Source organism: Patagioenas fasciata, chromosome 2 (assembly GCF_037038585.1).
Source record: "Patagioenas fasciata isolate bPatFas1 chromosome 2, bPatFas1.hap1, whole genome shotgun sequence".
Classification (NCBI taxonomy): Eukaryota; Metazoa; Chordata; class Aves; order Columbiformes; family Columbidae; genus Patagioenas; species Patagioenas fasciata.
In genome coordinates this window covers 91288043-91311647 of record NC_092521.1, presented here as the reverse complement: position 1 = coordinate 91311647, position 23605 = coordinate 91288043, and the positions used below count along the sequence as shown (strand labels likewise).

The 23605-nt window shown below is 38.2% G+C and overlaps 1 protein-coding gene across 2 annotated transcripts in view; it reads left to right on the top strand.

The window, feature by feature from the left end:
- LYRM4 (LYR motif containing 4) overlaps positions 1–23605 on the top strand; it is a 92925-nt gene that overhangs the window by 11744 nt on the left and 57576 nt on the right. For both annotated transcript variants that reach the window (XR_010650845.2, XM_065830068.2), the window contains exon 2: positions 11183–11303. Coding sequence is in view for 1 of the 2 variants with exons in the window: in XM_065830068.2 (XP_065686140.1) it covers positions 11183–11303 (121 nt within the window). In the remaining variant the exon portion in view is untranslated. The remainder of the gene's footprint in view (positions 1–11182; positions 11304–23605) is intronic.

Here is a 23605-nt window from a genome sequence, read left to right as displayed (position 1 = left end):
TTTCAAATTAATGGTCTTTGTATGTAAACTAGTTTTGAAGTAAGGAACATTTATTGATTAAGGAGTTTTATCACTGTCCAAAGTAGGTTAGATGTCACACTCATAATGCTTATTCCCTGACCTGACTAATGTACAATGTGAAAATAAATGTTCAAGTGTTGTGTTTACACAACAATAATAACAAAGGTATTTTGGGTAGACCTCAAAGTAGGTTTCCTGATTTCCAGAGCTATTGAGCACATTTTTTACTAGCTTTTTTAATTTGATATTTTCAGTTTGTAATTTATACCAAAAATTGCTGTCTGTTCTTTGCAGATTTTGAATGTGAAGATGAATATTTATCAAACTGCTGGTGACACCTTCACAATTAACTCTAAAAGCAATGGGAACACGGGATGAACATAGTGCTACCAGCTACAGCGATGCAGTGTGTGGCAAATAAGTATACTATACTTGCATACTTATACAGAATTCCTTGTTCTGTGAACTAGTGGCAGTACTTACTAACCTATAAGGATTTTGAGGCTTGATTGTGAGGTTTTGTTTCCCAACAATTTGTTGGAATCCTTGAAGGAGAAATTCTCCATCCGTGCAAGTTATTGCTACCATTAGCTGGGGACGTGGCGCTTCTGCAACTTCTGTGGGTAATTTGTTCTGAGACTGCAAACCTTTTCTGCTACCCTAGAGAATGCAAGGTCATGTTGTGTGTCAAAGGGAAGGTAACCTCCCCGGTCATAAAATGTTATACTGAAAACACCATTATGATAAATAGACCACTCTTTGTACCTCTTTTCCTGTTCCAGTATCTCATGCAATAACTTCAGCCAGTTCTTGTCTGAGTTATTGAGTTTTAAGGCAGATGTTAAATCCACATTTAGAGTACTTGTGATCTGAGAAGAACTTCTTACAGCCGTGTGCTTATTTTTCTTACTTGCAGATAAAGGACAGTGTACTACTATCACTCTTATGAGTGAATATTGTCTTGTAACTTTTAATTATCTATTAAGCACTATCTGGGCTTTTTTGTAATGCATATTTGGCTTGAAATGCAGAACCTTTTGTGATAAATAAATATACAAGTCTGAACGTACTCTTGTTCAATGGAATATATATAGATATGTATTCTAGAAATAGGAAAAGGTGATTTTTTTTTTTCCTTCATAGTGTAAGTCTCTAAGAGAGGCTGCTAAGAGGTATACTGGAAAACTCTTTAAAAATTGCTGACCTTTCCCTTAGCTTTATCTTCACCTTTACATTTTGACATCTGAACTTAATGTACTTAGACTTGACTGGTAACATAATCACATTAGTCTACATCTGCGCTTCCTGAAACCCTATATTTACAATCACAGATGTGTAAAATAATTTCAGTACTCTGTTGTATGTGCAAAGTAGGATGGTGATTTTGCGTTACGCATTGATTTCTTTAGGCTCTAGATTTGACTAATGAGCTTTGCATGTTAGAATTTTCTGTCCTGCTAGGTATTACATTGTAATTTCAAATATCCATCATTGTTGTCAAAATTTGTTGCAAATTTGCTAAACTAAATAGGCAGTGCTTTGCTACAAATGAGGAAAGGTCATGGAGCCATATGGAGATGGGAGGTACAGTGGGGGTGTTTGTCTGTACTGACTGAAACAAATATTTTTGTAAAGTAGTAGAGCACTGCTACAGAAACAAAGATTTGTTGGATAAGCTGTAAAGCTGATAGAAATAGATGAGAGGATAAAGTTTGGAGAATAACTCCAATATTCCAAATCCTGTAACTTCTAGTGTATTGTCTATAAGCAGACAGCACAGGTGCTCTGTTACTTCATAAGGATTGTTTAATACATTATATATATGGTTTATTGTTGTCTTGACATGACTGTATCCTATTTAATTTCAATGTAATTTCTTTTACTATATTAATTTTTGGGCCTTTGATGCTTAAATTCTTTCTCAAAAAGCACAGGCTTACTCGAGCAAAAATCGAGAGGCAAAATTAATTGCTTTTATTACTAGAATCCAAGATCACTTTTGCAAAGCAAAACTTTGTTAGGAGTCTGTTCTGTACACTCAAAATCACTAGCCTGTCAAAATGACCAACAAAGCTTCACCTCAGATAACCTTCAGAGACCTACTTCTTAAAGTTTTTCTTAAGTCAAAATATTTTAGTTATTATTTTAAAACTGTATGCTGTCAACATACTTCTCATACTCGATCCCTTTTCTCTTCTAAGCAATTGACATTTTTATCATTTCCACATTAAAGTAATAATATGGGTACTACTAATATTTATTAAATCTAAATCTTTATTTTCAGAAATCATGCTGTGCTTCAGAAAAGTCCTATCAAAATCACATCATCATCCAGAATAACCACATGGCAGTCCAGGAAGTTAGAATATCCCAAGGCTTTGTGCCTTGTTCCTTAATTTTAAAAAATTAAGCGCTATATAACCCCTCTCTGCATGTTGGAACATAGTGACTTGAGGCATAGGGGGCAATGGCAGCACGTTCCTGCCCAGCACAGAAGTAGGGTCTCTGCTGTGACTCCCCACCTTCACGGATTCCCTTGCACAACTATTATTAGACCCTGCAAGTGGAACCAAACAACAATATTGAGGAAGGTGCTTCGACTAAGTGGGAGGTGCCACAGAGGATAAGTCATTCTGCTCCCTCCATCAAAACAGCTGCCATAGAGAAGAGGGGAAGAGTAGCTGGAAAGCTGCCTGGAGGAAAAGGACCTGGGGGTTTTGATCAGCAGCTGGCTGAACATGAGCCAGCAGTGTGCCCAGGTAGTCAAAAAGGCCAACAGCGTTCTGGCATGCATCAAGAATAGTGTGGCCAGCAGGACTAGAGAAGTGATTGTGCCACTGTATTCGATGAGGCCCCATCTCGAATCCTGTGACAAATTTTGGGCCCCTCACAACAAGAAAGACACTGAGGTGCTGGAGAGAGTGCAGGGGAAAGTGACAAAGCCAGTGAGGGGTCTGGAGCACAAGTCTGATGAGGAGCAGCTGAGGGAACTGGGGCTGTTTAGCCTGGAGAAAAGGAGGCTGAGGGGACACATGATCGCTGTCTACAGCTACCTGAAAGGAGATTGTAGCATGGAGGGCGTTGGTCTCTTCTCCCAAGTGGTGAGTGACAGGATGAGAGGAAATGGCCTCAAGTTGCGTGAGGGGTGGTTTAGATGGGATATTAGGAAAAATATCTTCACTGAAAGGGTTATTCAGGCATTAGAACAGGCTGCCCAGGGAAATGGTGGAGTCACCATCCCTGGAGGTGTTTTAAAGACATATAAATGAGGTTCTTAGGGACATGGTTTAGTGCCAGAGTTAAGTTAATGGTTGGACTCGATCTTCAGGGTCTCTTCCCACCAAAATTATTCTGATTCTATGATTCAAAGACAAATCATTTTCCACTGACAAGTGGGGAATACTTGCATCCAGCAAGACTGCTTAGCAGCCCATGGGTTTCGAAATGAACAGTGACAGTAACGAAGGGGCATATTATGGTGTTAGCCCTCTTCAGGGTACCCAAGTCACAAGCTAAACTAAATCTTTTCTTAGAATGGAAGATAACCCCTGGCCAATGCTGAAGGGAAAAATTCTGGCCACAGCATTGTACTAAAACTTTTTCCAGAAAAATGTAATGGAATTTGTAATACGATTTCATAGCAGGCCAGGCCTTTTTAAAGAATTTCTCAGTAATAGCAGCACAGCAAATGGAACAATATGTATCTACCTCAAAAGAAGGAAAAGAGAAATCAGCGTTGTCAGGATTTGAACTTGAGGTTTCAAGGCATTCCCCACCTGGTAATTGGACTGCTGAGCTACCCCAGCGTCCTGGTGAGCAGCTGGCGGGGTCTTGGTAGTGAAAGCTTCACAGAGAGCTATTTGTCATTTCAGGCCATCAGGACACTTTTCATCTGTGGCAAACTGTGTTTCTAGTGCCTGCAGCATATCCTTGCCCGGTGCCTCGGTAACTGAACAACTTGTTCAATTGGGTCCTTCCCTGGGAACCCTCTTTCTTAACATCTTCTGCAGTAACATTGCAGTTGCAACTTCAATTGAGATTAAAGAACACTTTCATTTGGACATCTTTCCTTTTTTCTTTTAAACCTGACCTTCTGAAAAGCGCTTCCTTCAGTGGAGATTCTTTACACTTAAAATTAAGCTGATAACTTTTTATTTTTTGAAGTATAGCAACAAAAATGTAGGTTTCAAAGAACTGCGAAAATAGTAATCGTTAACTATGAATAGCACTGATAATATTCTGGGACCACGACAAAGAAGGGGTGTGGAAACCGGGGACTGACTGGCCAGGGAGCAGCTCTGCCAAAAAGGCTTGGGGATCCCAGCAGACAGCCAGCTGTGTGCCCAGGCAGCAACAAAGGCCACGAGCCTCCTGAGATGCATCAACAGTTGCTCAACCTGCAGATGAAGGGGAGCGATTGTCCCCCTCTACCCAGTGCTTGTTAGACTGCATTTGGAGTACTGCACCCAGTCTTGCCCCCACTCCATCCCCCATACGTGAAAGACACGGAAAACATGAAGCGAGCTCAGCAAAAACCGCCAAGGTGGCTGGGGGCTGAAGCACTTGCCCCATGAGAAAAAGCTCAAGGAGCTGGAGAAGCAGCAGCATTTGATAAAACCTAGTAGCAGCCAGTATCTCAAAGTATCCAAAGGTGCCGGGGAGGAGAACAAGAGACAAGAGATGTAAATTGGAGGAAGTAAGGTTTTCAGACCGGCTTTAAGAAAAGGTCTTTTCCCCACAAGGACAGCCAAGCAATTGAGTATGTTTCCCAGAGAGGTGGTCTGGTCACCATCCTGGTTTTCAAGACCTGACTGGACAAAGCCTTAACTAGCCTGGTCTTATCCCATTGCTGACCCTCCTTCCAGCAGGAGGTGGGACTGGAGACCTCCTGAGCTGCTTTCCAACAAGAATGATTCTGTGATCCTGTTGATTGGGAGGTCATCCATGCTTTCGTCATTGAAATGGGTACAGGCAGAAACTCAGGAAAAGACACAGTGAAAAAAATAAAGTTCTTTCCTAAAAACATCCACAAGTCTATATATACATCTAAATGTAGGGAGGCATTTTCAGGCTCTAGACTGATTAAAGAAAATGAATGGATTAGAAGCTTTTTCTCACCTACTGCAACCTGCACAGAAAAGGCTGAAGTTTTTACTAGAAGTTTTGAGACATGAAACACAAAGTAGCAGAATTTGCTTTGGACATAAGTTACAAATCCTTAGGTCTGGTCATACACTATCTGTCATATGCACTGGGTCCCAGTCACCAGCTCTCAAGTGTGTTTTGTGATGTTCATCAGTTTTTGTCTCTCTCCTCTGTTCTTGTGGAGGGATCCTCTCTCATAAAGTATCTCTAGTGCTGTTCTCTTCCGGACATATTCCTGGCAATTTCATTGGAACTCATGTTTTGTATATTAGCAGAGAAACCAAGTAGTGGCTTGTAGGTTTCATTCTAAAAGCTCTTGGTGAAGACTGTCTTAGGGACTCTGATTAGAAAATTCAAGGAAATAATACTGAGTTAACCAGCAGGCTATTATTTTTGTTTCTTTACTCTTCTCCCCTCCCAGCTTCCAGCTACCGCCCCCAGTCCTCCAAGCAAATCCTGATTCCAGGAATAGGCTTTGCTTTTCATTTAGAAAACAGGCAGATGTTGTTGTTGTGCTGTAACTTGAGGTGGCAGTGCTGAAAATGTGTCTAGTGATGGAGTTTCAGAAACACCTTGCTGATAAAACATTGCATCCCCACCCTTCTGTTGTTCCTGTGTTTAATTAGACAAGTCATAACTACTTCCCTATGAAGTACTTACATCTCAGTCTCAAACACACATCTGTTGTCAAATGTTTCTTTTTTTTAGTATTTAATGGTAATTGCATGCAGCTTTTGCCTCACCTTTTTGCGTGTCTTTTGATGAGACCTTTATAGAGGAAAAAAAGAATGTAAGTACATACGTATATATGGAAATATGTGTCTGTACACACACACACATATATATATATAAATAAATAATCATTCCCTCTGAAGTAATTCTGTACATGGAGACATCCTTAATAATGCTTAATAATTTAAAGTAAGCTAAAATGATTTTATGCACATATTTTTTTATTGTAAAAACTTCCAATTTTAAGTTATATGTGATTCTGAAAATTCAGTTAGGCAAATCTCATCTTATGCACATTTTGCTAGTAATAATGTGAAATTCCAAAAACTCATACTGTTGCTACCTTAATAAATGTTAATTGGAAGGGAGAAGCGGTATATAAAATATAGTTAGTCAAAGGAAATAATGGCCTTTTATAAAAAGGATCCCACACTTGCTATAATATTACTATATTGTAAAGCAGTATCTCACTTTTGCACATTGTGTATTTAAATAAAAGCATTGTATACTTCATTTCAGAATTATTAACCACAGTGGGCTTCCTAGAGGTTAGCTACTAATCTCTTTCCTTTATTTATTAAATACAGCTTAATCTAATAAGGAAAAAGCAGTTTGCTTGATACCTTTTTTAAAAGTCTTGACTATTCTAACCTGCTGGCCTCTTGCCTTGTAATCTGTTTTGCTTGTACAGCTTGTGTATCACAGTCCTCCTTTTCTATCTTTGCATATGTGCTCAGTGACTTAAAATTTGTAATAGCTGTTACGTTCTGCAGTATGTTGCCTATAACTTTGATGAGATCTGTTAATACATTATATTTGTTCACAATCACAAAGACAACAATCTGTTTGTAAAGCTGTCTTGGGAAGATTAAACCTTTAGCATGTTGTGGTACTGATAAATGCAAAGTGGTGATGAAAAAAACATTGTTTGGCCAGATTTATTTTGAAGGCATAGTACTGTGTACTTGAAAGCAAGTATGTCTGCATGGTTTTGGGGGTCTTTTCTTACACTCTAGTTTAGCAGAGCACAAAGATACAAGAGAGAAGACTTGAAAAGGAAACTGTTGGGTTTTTTTTTTTTAATTTTCTCGTCAGGCATGATGTAAGTAAACGTTTTGGAATAAAAATATCTAAGTCCCCAAGCAGCTATTATCTTCTGAAGTGCCTCTGTTGCAATTTCATTTTTCCTTAATAGCTTTTGTTTCGGACTTTGCTTGTTGTAGGCTTCATTTTTATGAGGACACATGTTAGGTTTTCAATTGTGCTTCAGGGAAGAAAAAAGATGAACTCTTTCAAGGTAGAGGTGAATGACTATTTAGAAAAAGACTGCTTTCTAACTGTAACTCAGTGGTTTTTACTATTATTTGGGGGCATTCTTGTCTCTTAACATTAGCAGGTAATGCCCATTCCCCGTGAGTCTGTACTAATGTTTCAGCAATGGCGTTGTTCTCGCATTAACCCCCAACTACTCTTTCTGATTTCTACTGATGTGCATCTGTTACCTTGCATAGCCATCCATCTGCGGTGGCTGTGGTCTGAAGCCACCACACGGAGTCTGCTACCCATTGAGTACATACTTTTGGTTTAACTGGGAGTTAATTGTGTGACAGATGCGCATAAGTAGGGAGCACGAAAAGTGGTTCGAGTGTGCATATGTAAGAGAGCACTGAGTGAATATATTCAGCTGTACACTCTTGCTTGGGTCCTGCTGTCACTAGCTTGCTAGAAGGTCTTTGAAGAAAATAAAATCAAAGGTGCTCTCTATTAAAAATTCAGTGTGCTTGGAGGACAAAAAGAAAATGCCTTGTTGCATCTTTCAGCTGTTTTTCTGTATCTGTTTCCAAAGAATGGTGAGAAAAATAGTAGATTGTAAAATGCAGTTTGAGTTTTCATTTGCAGTGGTGTTTCTTAATGAACATTATTGCATTCCCAGGACCTTTCCCAAGGCTCTCTAGAAGCTGTCTGAATGTACTCTATGCTGAATTGCTTTCCACTGCTGTTTCTCAGGAGAGCTTGCTTGGTACCTTCTCACTGAAGAGTCTCCTTTGTTTATGCAACTTGTGCAGCCTTTCTGAGCAGAACCTGTCACCAGCTGTATTCATCTCAGTCAGTACTGCTATGTTCCCTCCTCCTCAGGACTAAGGTTCATCCAGTCCCATGCTGAGCCGATGGAGCTCACTAATCCAGCAAAAAATCACTAACAACAAAAAAAGCAGTTCATTCTTTTAGTAGGTTGGCTTTCTGTCAGGTTACCAAGTTGGACGAGCTCACCTCAGGACCAAGTACCAGACTGGCTGTGCTGGTCTGAAGGAGACAGAGGGAGGATTTGTGCCTACCAGGGCGGGTGGCAAAATTGCAGAAGCTCCTCTTCACTCACATCGACTTAAACTTGTCGCCCTGCCTGATGCCCTCAGTTCCTTTGTGCCAGCTTGGGTCAATAAAGATCCATAAGGTACAGCAACCATTTCACTTGCTGGTTTGCTTTTCATCTCCCACTCTGTCTTCAGATAGTGCTTCTATTAGATTAAAGTTGTCAAGTTTTATGACAATAGCCAGCTGTTCTCTGCCACTGGCATTTCAAGCTGTGCCTTCAAATGGTCCATGATTGGTTTTGGTGTTTGTGCTGACTGCGGTGCAGATACACACCATTAGAGTAGCTGATCAGCTGACTAGTCTATTCATCAGGGAGATCTTTGGTGTAGTGCTCTTAATAAAAACAACAGATATATTTCTGAATAAACAAGTTATTTTCCTAGCATGTGTATATTTACTACATATTGCTACACACATTAGTGTACTTTCAAAAGAGCTCAGTTGTTTGTAGACTTGCAGCAGTATCACAGCCCCAACATTAGTACTAGCTTTTAGTTCATACTCAGTTCAGAAACTCTTCAAGTGTAGAGAGTATTGAGGCTTGGAATTGACACAGCTCACAACTGTTGTTTCATATAAAAAGCTGTTAAAAAAAAAAAAACAAACTGCCAGTTTGTTTATATCTTAACACTTTTTACATAATTTTGAAAGAATTTGAGTGCTGGCAAAATGTTCCCCTGGCACCTCTCAATGGGGAAGAAAGGAAGTTTTATCGTCATTATAGTATTGGCTTTGAGCTTTAGGTTCAGCTTGCTTTTTTTTTAAGTGACATTGAATCTCAATGTAACCTTAGTAAAAAGTAGTACGAGGATATAGACCTAGTCTTTGAAGTATGTTTAGAGAATACTGGAGATGGATTGATTTAGCTATGGAATTAAGATTGTGTTAAAGCTTATGTAAAATAACTTCACTTGAGTGTTAACATTCATAAAGGTTTAAAGAAATTGTAAGAGGAGAAAAAACATGCAACTTTCTGACTATAGATAAAAGCTGGTCTGGTGGTATTTTCTAAGTACATTTCTTTCTCAACAACTGTTGGATGTAATCGGAGGAAGAGAGAGAAAATGGAATAATTAAAACACCATATGTACAAAAACCAATGGTCTGTAGGTGTTATACTGAACAAGAATTTGTTTTAGTCCCACCTATCCTTTTTATGTGGATAGCTTTTACTTATTTGTATTGCATTTTGAAAGACACGTACCCAGTAATGGATACTTGCTGTTTGTTATTGCTGTTTTTTCTTTTAAGCTAAAAACACACAAATATCTGTAAGGTCTTTGTATCTTTTGGAAACACTTCCTTTATTGCAGAAAATATTGTATGTTTCTGCACAGTTTAACCCTACAAATGCCTATGGGGTGATTTGAAATCCATCTATTATCAAGCAACAAAATTACACTACACTTAATGATTTAGGTTTGCTTCTTTTCTAGAAGAAGTAAGCAGCTTCCCCTTCAAATCTTGTTAGGACAGCAGCTGCAGATGAGAATGAGCTTCCATATTTAATACATTCTATTAAGTTCGCACATACAAACACACACTCGCTCCCTCACGCACCCCAGTGTCACATTATAGGTGAACAGGCCCTAATTAAAAGCGTGCACCATCTGCCGGTGTGTGGCAGCGGGGTGGCACTCCATAACCATCCTGGTGCTTGTGATTGAAATGTATTATTTATGAGCTCAAAGAGAAAATATGTCACTTGGCTGGTTGGAGGCTGCATTAGGAGCTGGATAGCACCATCTAATGGTACAGAGTGCCCCTGGCTCTTCATCTTCCCTCTTCTTCCTCTCCCGTCCTTAGTCTCCTCCCCCAATATTTTTATTTTACGACATCGTCTTTGGAGTATTTTTATGATTGTGTTTCAGACAATTTTGTGTCTCGTGTTTCACTTTTATAGAAGACTGAACACGATTATTAAAATATTATTCTAGTTGTGGTGTTTGCAGCAGCCTTTTTTTCTTTCTAGTGCCGCACAGTGTTTTACTTTCTACAGTAAAAAATGATACCGATGTGAAGTGGTGGTAGAGACATTATCAAGATAGCTGAGCAGGAACAGTTTACTGCCATTCCTCCTTCCCCTCTCAAGCACGCGTTTAATGAAACTATCTACTGCTCAGTCTGAAAAATTTATTTTAATATTGAAATTTGCCTTATTTTATATTGAGCAGTACACTACAGGCTGCATAAAGAATCTTTACTGGGTTTAAAAGAAAGGAGAGAGATTTGGAGATATGGCTGCAGCTTTGGACCTTCCTCTCTGAAAGCAGAGATCTTCCGACTTGCAGCGATGGTGTTCTGTTATTGCCTTTTAGTGGGAAAATGGATGAGGAGGTATTGAACGGAGGGATGATATCTAGGAGAGGTTAGTGGTGAGAGGGAAGGAGCCCTTTTTGTTATGTTTGGTCCACCAGCCTGCCTTTGTTAACTGCTAGATGACAACGTCAGAACTTGAATAACCTACAAGGTATTTAGTGGTTAGCTCAATGACCTGTAGAGCGTGCAGAGTAAGAGTAGTCACAATGATTCAAAATAATTTGGGGGTTGATTTTTTGGTTCTTAGGCTTTTTGTTATGTCCATGAGCTTTGTAATATCCATGCCGGGCGTCCAATATTGTGTTTACAGAAACAGCAAGCAATAAGGACTGGACCGATATGTGAAATATGAAATTTTTCTACAATAACTTCCAGTAAAACCACTTCTTTTTAATTAAAGAATCTGGTCACTGTTTCAACTCATGGAAGACAAGACTCTTAATAAAAAGAGATATGTATACAACTGGGCAAAATATATATGTGTGTTTATGTATATTTATTTGTTTTTAAATAAGCATGTTTTAAATTATGTTGAAGTGTCAAAAACTGTGACATATCTACAAATACATGTCTTCTTATTGTTTGTGTTTAGAACATATGCCATCAGAAGGATAAGAGATGCCTTCAGAGAAAACAAGAATATAGAGGATTCTGAAAAAATAGAAGAACTAGTGAATAAAGCCAAAGCAAACCTAGAGGTTATTCATCGGCAGGTATGTTTATTTCTCTCATTTTATCTAAGAGTTGTATACTCCTCAGATCACTACACTACAGATGGAAAAAATAGATCTGTGCTCAAAACATCTCTGGATAAACAGTAGTTTTTGTGTGTCTGAGTTTGAGAGGGTGGGAAACATCCATTTATCCATGATGGTTGCAACAGGGGATTAGGAATGTTTGTTCCATTAACTGGAACAGGCTTTGCTATTGAAAGTTTATATGCTCTTCTGTTACCCTTTCTCCTGTTTGTTTTATTACCTCTTCATTTTGCTTCTCTGTTCTGCCCTAATTTTCCCTTGACTTATTTCCATTTCTTTCCTCATGCTTTCCTCCTTCCATTGTAGGTTTAGAAGAGTGGTTGTGACGCTTGCTCCAAATCTTGCCTCTGCGTTTGTTTTTCCCCATCTCCAGATACAGTGTTAGAACAGCAGCAGAACAAGAAAATTCTAAAGTGAATTAAGTAAATGCTAGCTGAATGTGTCCAAGCACAAAGTGATAGATTTTTCCTTGGAAAAGTTGAGTCAGTGGCAATATTTTTTCTCTGACCTTGTCTGAGTAGCATTTATAGCATCTCCCTTCCACTGGATACCATACTATTTAGACATGAATTATACTTTGTTGAACTTCGGATACTTTATTACTTCTCACACATGCCCACTGTCTATCTACAGTGACCAGTAGAAATTTGAAGAAAGCAAGCTTCTACACCTGAACTCTCTAAGGGCACTTGCAGTGCAATGTTGCTCCTTGCAGAATCTGAATTAACTGACACCAGTCGGAGCTCAGTAGTACTTTTATTAAATATCAAATGAATGTGTGCACTTGTTCCTCTATGGTCTGTTTTAAGATTAATCTTTTAACAACCAGCAGGTCAGTTAGCTGTATTCTTATTTTGGTAGGAAGCTTGGCCCTTTGATATGTCAATTAAGTATGAATATTTTGGTGTGAATTAAATTATTTATTTGGAACTTCTCTCAGGAACAGGTGATGTTTTGTGCTGCCATAGCTATCTTTTTTTAAACCAAACACTGTTATTTTTGTATTTTAAAAGTATTTCTTGAAGAAGCAATTTGGGTTGGATTGATTCAGTGCAATTATATTTAAAAGTTGTGGTGTTTTATTTCATACGTGTAGGTGCTGAGTAGCATTTTCATTTGTTCTTTTTGAAGTTTTATCTTGAAAAGCCTTGATATCCAGTATTCTTCAGGGAAATATTAGAGCCTGGAGAAGACAATGAAAGAGAGGGTGTGACAAGAGAAGAGTCAGAGATCACTCAGACAGATCTAGGCTAGTAGTGAGTTTGTGGAGTTCTAATCAGTAAATTTAGACATGCAAAATATTTAATAAGTACAGATGTATTGGCAGTCAATACTATACTTAAAGCTATTTTGGGATACAAAGATTATCGCTTAAGCTTACTATACATATCTTAAATGTTGTGTGCATGCAAAAAAATGGCACTCACCAACCCACAGGTATGGGATTTCTCAGCCTTGTGGGGTGACCTTGAGAGACGTTCCCGTGCAAGAGGAGATCACCACCACACAGGCAGCTGCTATGGGGGGAGAGCTCAATAGACCCTGATGGCTGCAGGTGTTTATAATGTAAAGTGGTTGATTCGTCGTCAGATTTCCTGCTGTGTTAATGCAGTTTCAGCCGCTTATCAGCCCAGTGTCCAGCCAAACTGGGGGTTTTGGGGTTTGGTGCAGGGTTCTCACTGGTAGCCTCACACAATAGGATTAATTTCAGTTAGGTTGACTTGCTGTGTATTTGCCTGGACTAAAGTTCGTTTAATTCAAACGGGAGGAGGGCATCTGTCACAGAGGGTAGCAAAATGCATAGGTCACGTTCTGCCACTTACAGAAATTCTGCATCAAAAAAGAAACAGTTTGTGGGTGTCGGATCTCCCACAGTAAAATGCTACAGAAAATCTCTTCTAGATTGTGGCTAAGAAAAATTCCTGTCAGCATGTCAGAAAATACTCTGTGATGGTTGTAAGAAAGAATGTAAACATTATATCTTTAATAAATCAGGAAAATATTGGTGAGGCTACCACAGTAACTGTTTTGCTGTGAAATGGATAACTGAACTACACTAAATTTATTTTTGTTTTAAAATTTCTTAACCAGGACCTACTTGGCACATTTTTATAATAGCAAATACTTCCTTTTTCTAAAAAGAGTTCAATTTCAAGGTATCAAAGCATTTGAAATATGTGAGAAATATTGCTTCTGCTTTATAGATATTTACCTGGGATACTGAAATGAGGATACTGATTTGTAATACTTCAATATTCAGAGTACCGAGACTTGGTGTTGGTAGGATTTAGCTCTCACTGGATCTATGAGGCTAAATTATGAACTGCAATTCTAAGTCAGATGGTGATTTAATCTTGCTAAAATAAAAGCTTTCCAGCTTTTCTTTTGACAAAACATGGTTCTACTGACTCATCTGAGCTATAATAGATCTGGGACTAAAATAAAACTCTTCTCACCTGAGTCCTGTGGGTGTGCAGATTACCTTGTTACTGTAGACCCTGAAAAAAGATACCATTTCTCTCAAACAGATTCTTGACAGGGGTGAACTCTTTTCCTTCTGGGGTGTTGGTCTAGTCTTGCACCTTTTATGAAGTTTTCTTTTAGCCTGAAGATTTTCCCTCAACATCTGACAGGTCTTTCAGCTGCCTTGGAAAGAGTAGGAAGAGGAGCAGGCAAGCTTGGTTAATGTCTGACTGGTGTACTTGGGCTTAAGGACATTTTGTGTTCCTTGATTGCTAGTGAACATTTTGGTCATACATAAACACATACGTGTGCCTCTATCTACACAAGTATCTCTAACAATCCTGTATGTGAAGAATAGGTAACTGAAAAAAAAATAATAATATGTTTTTTTACATGAGTCTTTACAAGACTTAAAGTTTGGGTAATAACAATTTTTTTTTTTTTTATTTTTAAGTCATTCCCTGCCCTCCACTCTTCCCTCCCAGCCCCCAAAGAAGGTTTTCCGAAAAAAATCTGAGAACTGCTGTTCTTTGCAGAATTTCTATTATGTTTCAGTGTGACCTCACTTTCAGTAGTAAAGGAGGAGATAAATATTGGAAAAATAGCAACTCTGTCTTAGAAGTAAGCTTGTCATCAGGACTATTAAAAACCTTAGCATCCGAATTCATATTAATATTTACTTGCTGTCAAATTTAATCACAATCTGTGGAAAAAAAAATCATTCTTGCTCCCCATTTAATTGAAAATCTAAGTAATGAAGTCATCTGACATTATTAAGACTTCATATGTAAAACTAACCAAGCATAATATACAGTACTTTTCTTTTTAAATACAGGAGCACTGAAGCAAACATGGGACCTAGCATACAATTTTTGCTAAGTTTGGGGTTTATTATGATGTAGCCCATCTTGGTATTGCTGACTTTTTCATAGCGTGTCAATAGAAATTAAGTAATATCCCACTTTGCTGACAATTTTTTGTTACTCTAAAATCAAATTTATATTCACTTTACATTCTAATTTATGGTTTAGTCATCAAAGTGACCATTGAAGTGTAAGGTTCATAAATAACTATTTGAATCAACCTAGTGGGAAATGTGAAATAGTGACAGATTACTGTCATTTTGTTCATGTCAGTCACTGTACCATTTGCTTGAATGTTATAGAAGCAGCTTTATAAAGCTGAAAAGCATGGGGGAACATTAATCTCTGCCTTAGTCCTCTACTTGTTATTGGTTTCAATTTAAAAGCAGTCTGGCTATAGGAAGGAACAACTCTTGATTCTTTTCTCAACACTGTGAAGATTTTTTTGTGTGTGTTTACTGTGTAAGCTGCACAATTTCTGATGTCTTCCCTGTAAAGAACGGTGTTGTGATAAATACATTGTCATGGGTAAGTTTGAAATAGAAAGTTTTGAGGCTAAGTCCTGAGGTCCTTTGAGGATTATCGTAACAGCAGTTCCCCAGCTATACTACTACAAGTTCATTTGTGAGTTTCCATTGCTATTGGAATATGTTAGGAGAATTTGCCCTGAAATGTTACTGCTCAAGCCGAGATTCAAGATTTATAAAAGCCACTTTGAATATGGGATAATACTGAGTGTTTTGAAGTGTTTTCTAGGTTTTTTTTTGTCATGCAGTCTCTTAAGTTTTGAACTGAAAATACGAAAGTGAAATTCAGAAGCTATATTAGACCTGTTTGCTTTGATTAAATCCCTGTTTTAATTTATAGGACATCTCATTCTTACATATTCCTCCACAGTACTGTCCAGATCCTTAGTTTTAGATTGTCACTGGAAACCACCAGTCATCTTGTTGCTCAGCTAAGGATTATTTTGGTTTTTTTCTGGTGGCTCTGAAGGCTTTAATATCAATTGAGCTGGTTTTGACATCATACAACTGCAGTACTCTTCAGTCAAACAGTTTTGATATTTCACAGCTTTTGTTTGCCCCTTTAAATAGTCCAAACTGATGAGAATGATGGTTTGCACAAAGCTTTAGCAGGGAGACTAGAGATACCCCGTGAGCAGTGAGACAGTCAGGACGTGTGGATCTGCTTCCTTGACAGCACTTTCTAAGGGAACAGAGGAACTTTTCTTGTTCTTTTGAGTTTGAGTTGTTCTTCCTCAGGCTCAACCTCTCTTAGTCTTCCCTTCAGATGTGAAAAAGAATGAAGGAATGAGGTTTTGAAGTATGAGAACTCTATTAAAAAGGCTCCATTGATAATGATAAGTATTGAGTACTTGCAGCGTTTTTCATGTTTGCAGCATGTTGTGAGTACATTCTAATCCTTGCAATATTCATTGATTTTAACTCCATTTCTTTTAATGAAATATGTCATGACTACGCCTTGATTAAGGTGTGTGTCATCCTTAGCGTGAGATTTCGGTCTCCTATTTTTGTGTTTCTCCACATTTGCATTTCTGGTGAAAATTATCAGTATGGTCTTGTTTTGAAATTTGTGTAAAATAAGAACAGTCGGACAGTTCTTCTGGATCTACTTTTTTAGCAAGCCAAGTTGCCAGTGCAGCTGTATGTAATCAAGTATTGTACCTTCTTGAGGCATTCATTATCTGTATTTTAGCAATATCATAAATTCAAATAACAGTTGAATGGAAGTGGAAATGAGACTGAATGAATTAACTAATACAGCACTCATATTATGAACTGCTACTAATATATCCACAGCATAAGAAAACATATTTCTGTTTATCAAAATAGTATAAATATTTAGGCATGCTTAATAAATATTAGTAAGACAAGCATTTTCAATTATAGTTACTCTGAAAAACAAAAGGCAGAAGTACCTTAGTTTACTGTACTTGCTTTCAGTTTTATTGCTCATCCTTTGTGGCTTTATCAGCAAATACTCCCATTGTTTTTCATAGTTCAGCTCTAGTAATCTTGTGATTGATTTGTAGCAATAGCACGTAAATTAGTAAATACCAAGGTGTACGTATTTCTGGACTGAAAGCATATTCTTGAGCATTCAGGGGACTGATACCAATTTACACGGTTGTGAGCAACATTGAGAAGTTCCTTGAGATAGTAAATTCCAATCTTCAAGAAACATTCTGTGTATCTGAAGATACCTGTATTGATACTGCAAAGCAATGTAGGCTGGATGCTCTTAGCAGGAGAAGGTTCATTATGAAAATTGTTAGTAGTTTTAGTTTCAGGCTACAAGTCATACTTCTGTCTAATTTTTATGATTATGTAAGAAAGTTGCAAAATACTGTGAAATGCATTCAGTTATGTTAGCACCATTTTTGAAGCCAAGAGGAAAGAACAGCCGGACAAGCTCTTTAGGTGCTCTCAGTACTGGGTGCAGCACCCGCACTGCTCTTCAGGAATGCACATGATATTGGCAAGTCACGTTTTCCTGCTGGGAGCCAGTTACGTTGGAGCTACAATAGGATTTCCTTTAATCAAGTTTGTCACTGCAAGGAAGTTTTCAAATCACAAATTAATTTACTTCTTTTCTTGAGAGGCTCCTTGAATTATTTTTATTTATTTATTTATTTATCTATCTATTTATCTATCTATCTATTTATTTATTTATTTATTTATTTCAGCTTCACAATGGCAATACCTCTTTTTCTACAAAAGTTTGTAGAGTTATAGTTCTTATCTAAGAAGAATGTCATTAGAAGTTTGATGCTTTCTTACTAGTGTCATATATTTCTATTTATTATAGTTGCATCTACATGTTCCAACCAGGGTAGAGCCAAGATATGCACAGAGAGAAGTATTGCTACCTCTCAAGCCATTTAGATTTTTAAAGCAAGTGCAGACGCAGGAAAGAGCTTTCGAATGCCTCATGCACAGAAGAGCAGGCGGTGATCAAACAATAAAAAAAAATCATAATAAACCAGTTTTATCAACTGCACGATATCAGCTTTTGAAGGTAATCAAGCATCTATCACTAGTAAATACTTGCAATGGCATCTAGAATTTAATGAACCTCTTGACCTTCTCTTACCTATTGCAATACTGGTGGATGGTTTTTAATTGCTTTAGCAGATCCGGAGTTCTCACTTGATTGGTTCCCTACATGTATTTACCAAAATTATGTTGGAAGTCTGTAGCAAAGCCAAACACTGAATGTAAATCAGATTACTTTGGTTTTTTTGAAGGCATTGGGAGGATTTTTCTCTGGATTTTTTTTTTTAATTTTAAAGCTCTTTGGAGTGATATTTTTAGATAATTTTATTCCTCAAGGTCATTTAAATCCTATTTATTATGTTCAAGTTGCACTTTTACAGCGTTTTGTAAATATAACTCAGGAACTATGTATTTATATATTCTTTCATAACAGTAGCCTACAAGGAAGAATATGATTAAGGAAGAAACAGAAATCCTTAACATATCGTACGCTTCAGTGCTTTTTGACTTGGAAAGAGACAGAGATGCAGGAGGAGGAAGATATAGCATGAGATGGATAATACCTGTCTTTTAGTAAACAAGAGAAAGCTTAAAATTGAAGTTGAAATGGGGAGGCATTAAATTCAGAGCTATACTGGTTTTGTATTCCAGTATGTGAGTAAATGTATTTCATGTCCAGTAAATATCCATAAGGTTGGCGGCGAAGGGAGGAGGAACAAAGTAGAGAAAATGCAATAGAGTGACTTTGGAAAAGGTTTGGTAAATTTGAACAGAAACCCACATGAATCAGAACTTGGCCCTTCACTGGACTTGTTAGCACTGAGGTCCACTTTGGCCAGACTTTTCAAATAGATTTTTCATCTTGGCATGGAGATATGCAATGGAGATATGCAATATTGTAACAGATGCCAAAAGCCCAGAGCTGTCGTATCAGCTTAATTTCTAGCTTCAAAATACGCAGGACATAAAACAGACATTTTCCCCATGTGTAGCTGGCCTGGCGCTCCAGGTTACGCCTGTGTGAGTCTCCAGAGCAGTGTTACTCCTTAAGCTTTCATTTAACTCTCCTGGTGGAGAGCGAGATTGTATTTTCACAAGTGATCTGCTGCTGCTTGCCCTGCTGACTGAATTACAAGTGTCAGTTTCTGCCCACAATATTAAATACTGAAGTAGACCCTGCATTGAAAGTACCCTGTAGGCTACAAGCAAAGGCGATTCAGAGGTAGAATGAGGCTTTATCTTTCTGATCTAAGAGCCCTCATGTAAAACACAGCATTTGATGTATGCAGTAACCTTTCCTAAAAAAATAAAGGCTGTTGAGTGCTGGCAGCTGCTTTTAAAGTACTTTAATTATCTGTCATAAAGAGCTGTCATTATTTTTGTTACATGTTTTTAGTGGCTAGTCCAGTGAGGCTGGAGCCTTATCATAAATAATAAGTAGTTATATAATGCACCCAGAGCATCTGACGCCGTGCGCAGAGGAGAGCTGTCTGAAGGACGGGAGAAGGACTTACTTTCTAGCGAGCAATTTGGCATGGCAGTATGTCACATCCGATCAAGTAAATGCTAGGTGTAAACTTCCACGTAGAAAAGAGTAAGTTTATCAGCCTGGCTGGGCAGTAGCTCCTTGAAACAGTGGGTAGCACTGATTGAACCGGTCTGTGCTGAAGAAAGCTCCAGAAGCAAGGAAATCTCAAGTTTCAGGGAGATGTGTTCATCTACCACTCGACCATTCATGCTTTCTGCTTTCCTGTGGTTGGTAACTCAAGGACTTCTGGTCAGTGTGTAAATAAATATGGTTCATAGGGGTGACTGTTGCAACAGAACTTCAAGGTGGCCTCTTCCAAATGAGGTGAATAACAGCAAGTGCATGTGTGTCATGGTATAAATATAAAATATTGCCAGGAGATGGAAGGTAGAAATAAGTGCTGGTAATTTTGATCACAGCTCAGGCGACTTCCACCATGTTTCTAATCTGACTGTGATCTTGAGCTGATATCTGCCAATCCAGTTTGTTGTGGTGCCTGAGAATTTAGTATCTAGCTTTAACATATATTAACGTTTTAGTAACTTCCTGTCTTTCTTGCTGTGTGGTGTCTGCTGCAGAGTAGAACATTTGTGAAGGATCTCTTTTGCTGAATAGGAAAAAGAGAAGTATGGCAGTTTAGTGTGTTATTTAAGAAACATATAACTGTGTGAAAGCCTTTCACCTGTCTTGTGACTTACGTTCATGTCAGAACATAGATCTCTCCTGGCTGTCCCTTTTCAGTGGTGTTATCATGGGGTAAACCAGTTTTAAGTACAGCTAGATGATGAGGAAGTGAAAGGGATAGCTGTTTTGAGGACTTCTGAAAAAAAGTAAGAGACAACAGGGCTGTTATTACAGCAGTGATCTCTGTTTTGATTTCCCACAGTTTGTTGCTTGTTTTTTAATCTGTTGTTCTTTTATTTCGCTTTCCTTGCTGAGAAAACTTCCCTTCCTGGTTTTGTGCTGCTTGTTGAAAAGAGACGTGTCAGGTTCAATGGCACCGTGGCCGAGCAGGTACGCTTCCCCCCAGGAGGAGCTTTGGCACAGTTGTCTGGTGCCTCAGATTCCCAGGAATGTGTTCTGCTGCCCTTGAACTGCAGTCTGTAATTCAGGATGACGATGGTGGTGTTGATGCCATCACTGTCTGACAAGTCACCTAGTCCTGTAGCGGTGGTACAATGGGGTTTTTTAATGACGTTTTCTCCCCCCATGCTCAGTCATCAGTCTCTCAGCATATTACAGTTATCATTTTTCCCTTCTAACTATCAAAGGGAAGAGGGAGCGTTTTAGCACCTCTTTGAGGAACTTGCATCCTTTTCTGGCCTTTCAGATGGCCATGCTTCTCCCCTCAGCACATTGAAAATACAGTATGTAAAATCTTCCCCTGCCACTCTAAATCAGATGCCATTTTGTTTCTTCCACAGATAGTTTGTCAAGTCTAAAGAATTTATTCTCATCTTCATTTTCAGCATAAGGCCAGCCTTCAAAGAGCTCTATTTGTTCTATGTGCTTCATGAATCTGGCGTCACGAGTACTTTTTATTTCCCCATCTTCTTACCTTCATGCTGCTTCTGTTGGTTCAATCACTAAAACTTTTCCCTTGTCCCAATTGCAAAGGTGCCGGTTGTTTTCTTCTTTTAAAATTGCTTGTCAAAACAAAACTTAAGAACCCTACCAATGTTAACTGTCATTTCATAAAAATCTGTTTAAAAAAAAAAAAAGTTAGTTCAAAAAAAGAAATAAGAAACCCTCTCCATGGTCCCCTGTGTCTGGTGTATCTGCATGTACTGTAATCTTCCAGGTATCCACTGAATACCCCTGTGGTTTAGCATAGCACCAAACATGGTCTCTGCCACTAATACTATTGGACTGAATTTGCAGCCAGGTAAATTCACAGTGATCTAGTTTTATTTTGACAATAAACATGAACATATGTGCGGCCTTTATTTAAACTTCTTTCAAGCAAACAAGCTTTATCATTGACATGTTGTGTTTCAATTTTATCTTTTTTGCAGTAATTTGGATTCTGTCTGATGTCTCTGTAGTAAGCTGCTTTATTTGAGGGAAATGTGTTTGATCCATGAAGTTGTGAGGAAGGCCAAGCTTGAGGGAAGAAAGTTGCTAGACTCCAATGTCAGCATGTCTGATTCAGCCCTTGGAAGTTTAAGCAGGGAAAACTGTTTTCTAGACAAGAGTGTAGAGAGAAGTTTAATTAGTGTTTACGCAGTCTCCTTGGTATTGGTGCATTGCTGCTGTCTTTAGCTCTGTGTTTTCTGAGGTGAGCCTGGGTTTTTTTTGGCCATTAAAAGCTATAGCCGCAGTACCCTTCATCTTGGTGACAGGCATTATGCCAGTACATTAATTCTGAAGGCAACTAAAAAGAAGAAGGAAAAAAGGAGCCCAAACTCTCCCAGTCACATTTAAATACAAATTGACTGATTCCTGTTGTTATTCTCTCGGGCATGTCAGATGGTTTCTCCCCCACTTCAAGGTATGGGCTGCCTGAATGTCCTTCCTAGGCTGTTTGCTTTGCAGGAATTGAACCGTTACTAAACAGAGTTTCGAGTTCACCTTTATGATTTGGGCACCTGTAGAATGTACATAAATACATTCTCTGAAACAAAGATCTGCTGTGAACCTTGTAAACAAGGTCTTGTCCCTCACCTTGGAAGTTATGAATATTGCAGTGTAGTGGCTAAATAATATGTTCATGATCTTTCTCCTATGAGCATAATTCACTTGCTGAGTGGTTGCTTTGGTAATTTTTAATCGTATTTTCATCCAAGTGTATGGTTAATGAGAGCATTATGTGACCTAATCCCTTATCCTGACACATTAATACAGATCTTGTTTGTAATTCTCTTGGTTTTGTTGTTGACCCAGTGTTTTGGTTATGTGTTCAAATGATCTTAATTTTAATTGAAAGTACGTTTTGTCTCATAGCAGTCTAATTTGCAAATTTGTCAGTAGTGAATACTTATTGGGGGAGGGTGAGTACTCTCTAACTGCTTGTGCCAGTATACCTCTGGGAGGTTAATCAATCTCGTGCTTTTTAATTGACATCAATAATGTGTTTACATTTATCAATATTTCTTAATTGTCAGGTTATAACAGCAGAACTTCAATAATAAATCATGTCAATGGTTAACTTCATACATTAGATTTTTAAGAGTCTCCTTAAGCAGTTTGACGTGTTGTAAATTGCTTGTAAGAGATTTGTATGTATGCTTATGGGGGAAGTAAAAATTGCTATGCGAAGTCGTGCTGTAGAATAATACACTGACAGAAAAATACCTTTGCCACATGTATGGTATGCTTTAAGGGTAAAACCAAAAAATTTTTAAAAAGGAAGTAAATCTTTTCAAAGTGTGAGTTTTGTACCAAATAGTGTTGCATGACAGTACGCTCACATTTGTTGTGCCATCTCAAGGGACTTGTCAGAGCTGGGACTGTTTCACTTCTCTCAGCTGTACAAGCGAGGCAGAGGACAGAGAGAATCACTAGCACTGCTCCTTTACAGAAGTAGCAGTGACCTCTGGGTCACCCTGATTTTAACTGTGCGTTTTTCTCCACATGCCTGTCTTTGAGATATTGAGGTGGAAATGAAGGAGGCTACTTCTGTTTAAATGTAAGCACACGTTTAAAGACTTTTATGCTTAGGGAACTAATTTCTTTGCCCAGGTTCCCAAAATACGCTCACAGCAGGAATTAAAGCATGGTATTCCAAGCCTTACAACACTGTCTCAGTAGGTATCCCTTTATCATCTACCTTGTTCTCTTCTCTGTCCTCTTTAGATCCAAGTGAGGGTAGACTGGAGAAGAAAATCTGCTGAGACAAAAGGCTGGCAGATTGCTGACCGTAGTGTTTGTATCTGTCTTACCATGCTTTATGGGCCACACCAAAGGCAATATTCTTACATTAAAAACCATGCCTAGTAGCAGTGAAGAAAGACTTAATAGTTAATGCTGTTATTTTCTAGTTAAGTGTCAGCCAGCATGAACACCAGGATAGGAAAAGAGAGAAGTAGGGAAGCAGCTATTTGTGGGATTTGCAATTTTACTTGTCTTTTTAACTGAGGTCATAAAGGTGAGCTGCAGTTTTTCAGGTAAACATACATGTACATACAAAAAATGGGATAAGTCTTTAATGTTGTTAAACTCAAATACGATATAAAAATAATTATTTTAGTATCTTACTGGGTAGGACCTAACTTTACAATGCTAATTGTAGAAAGAACTGTTGATGAAATCAGTTATCTGAAATGCTGTAGAATTAAATGGTATTTTACATACAGTTAGAGGCACACCATTTGTTTTGGTTGAAAATGAGATAAGAAAAATAAATGCTTATTTTGGGAAAGAACAATAGGAAGAGCTGGAAGA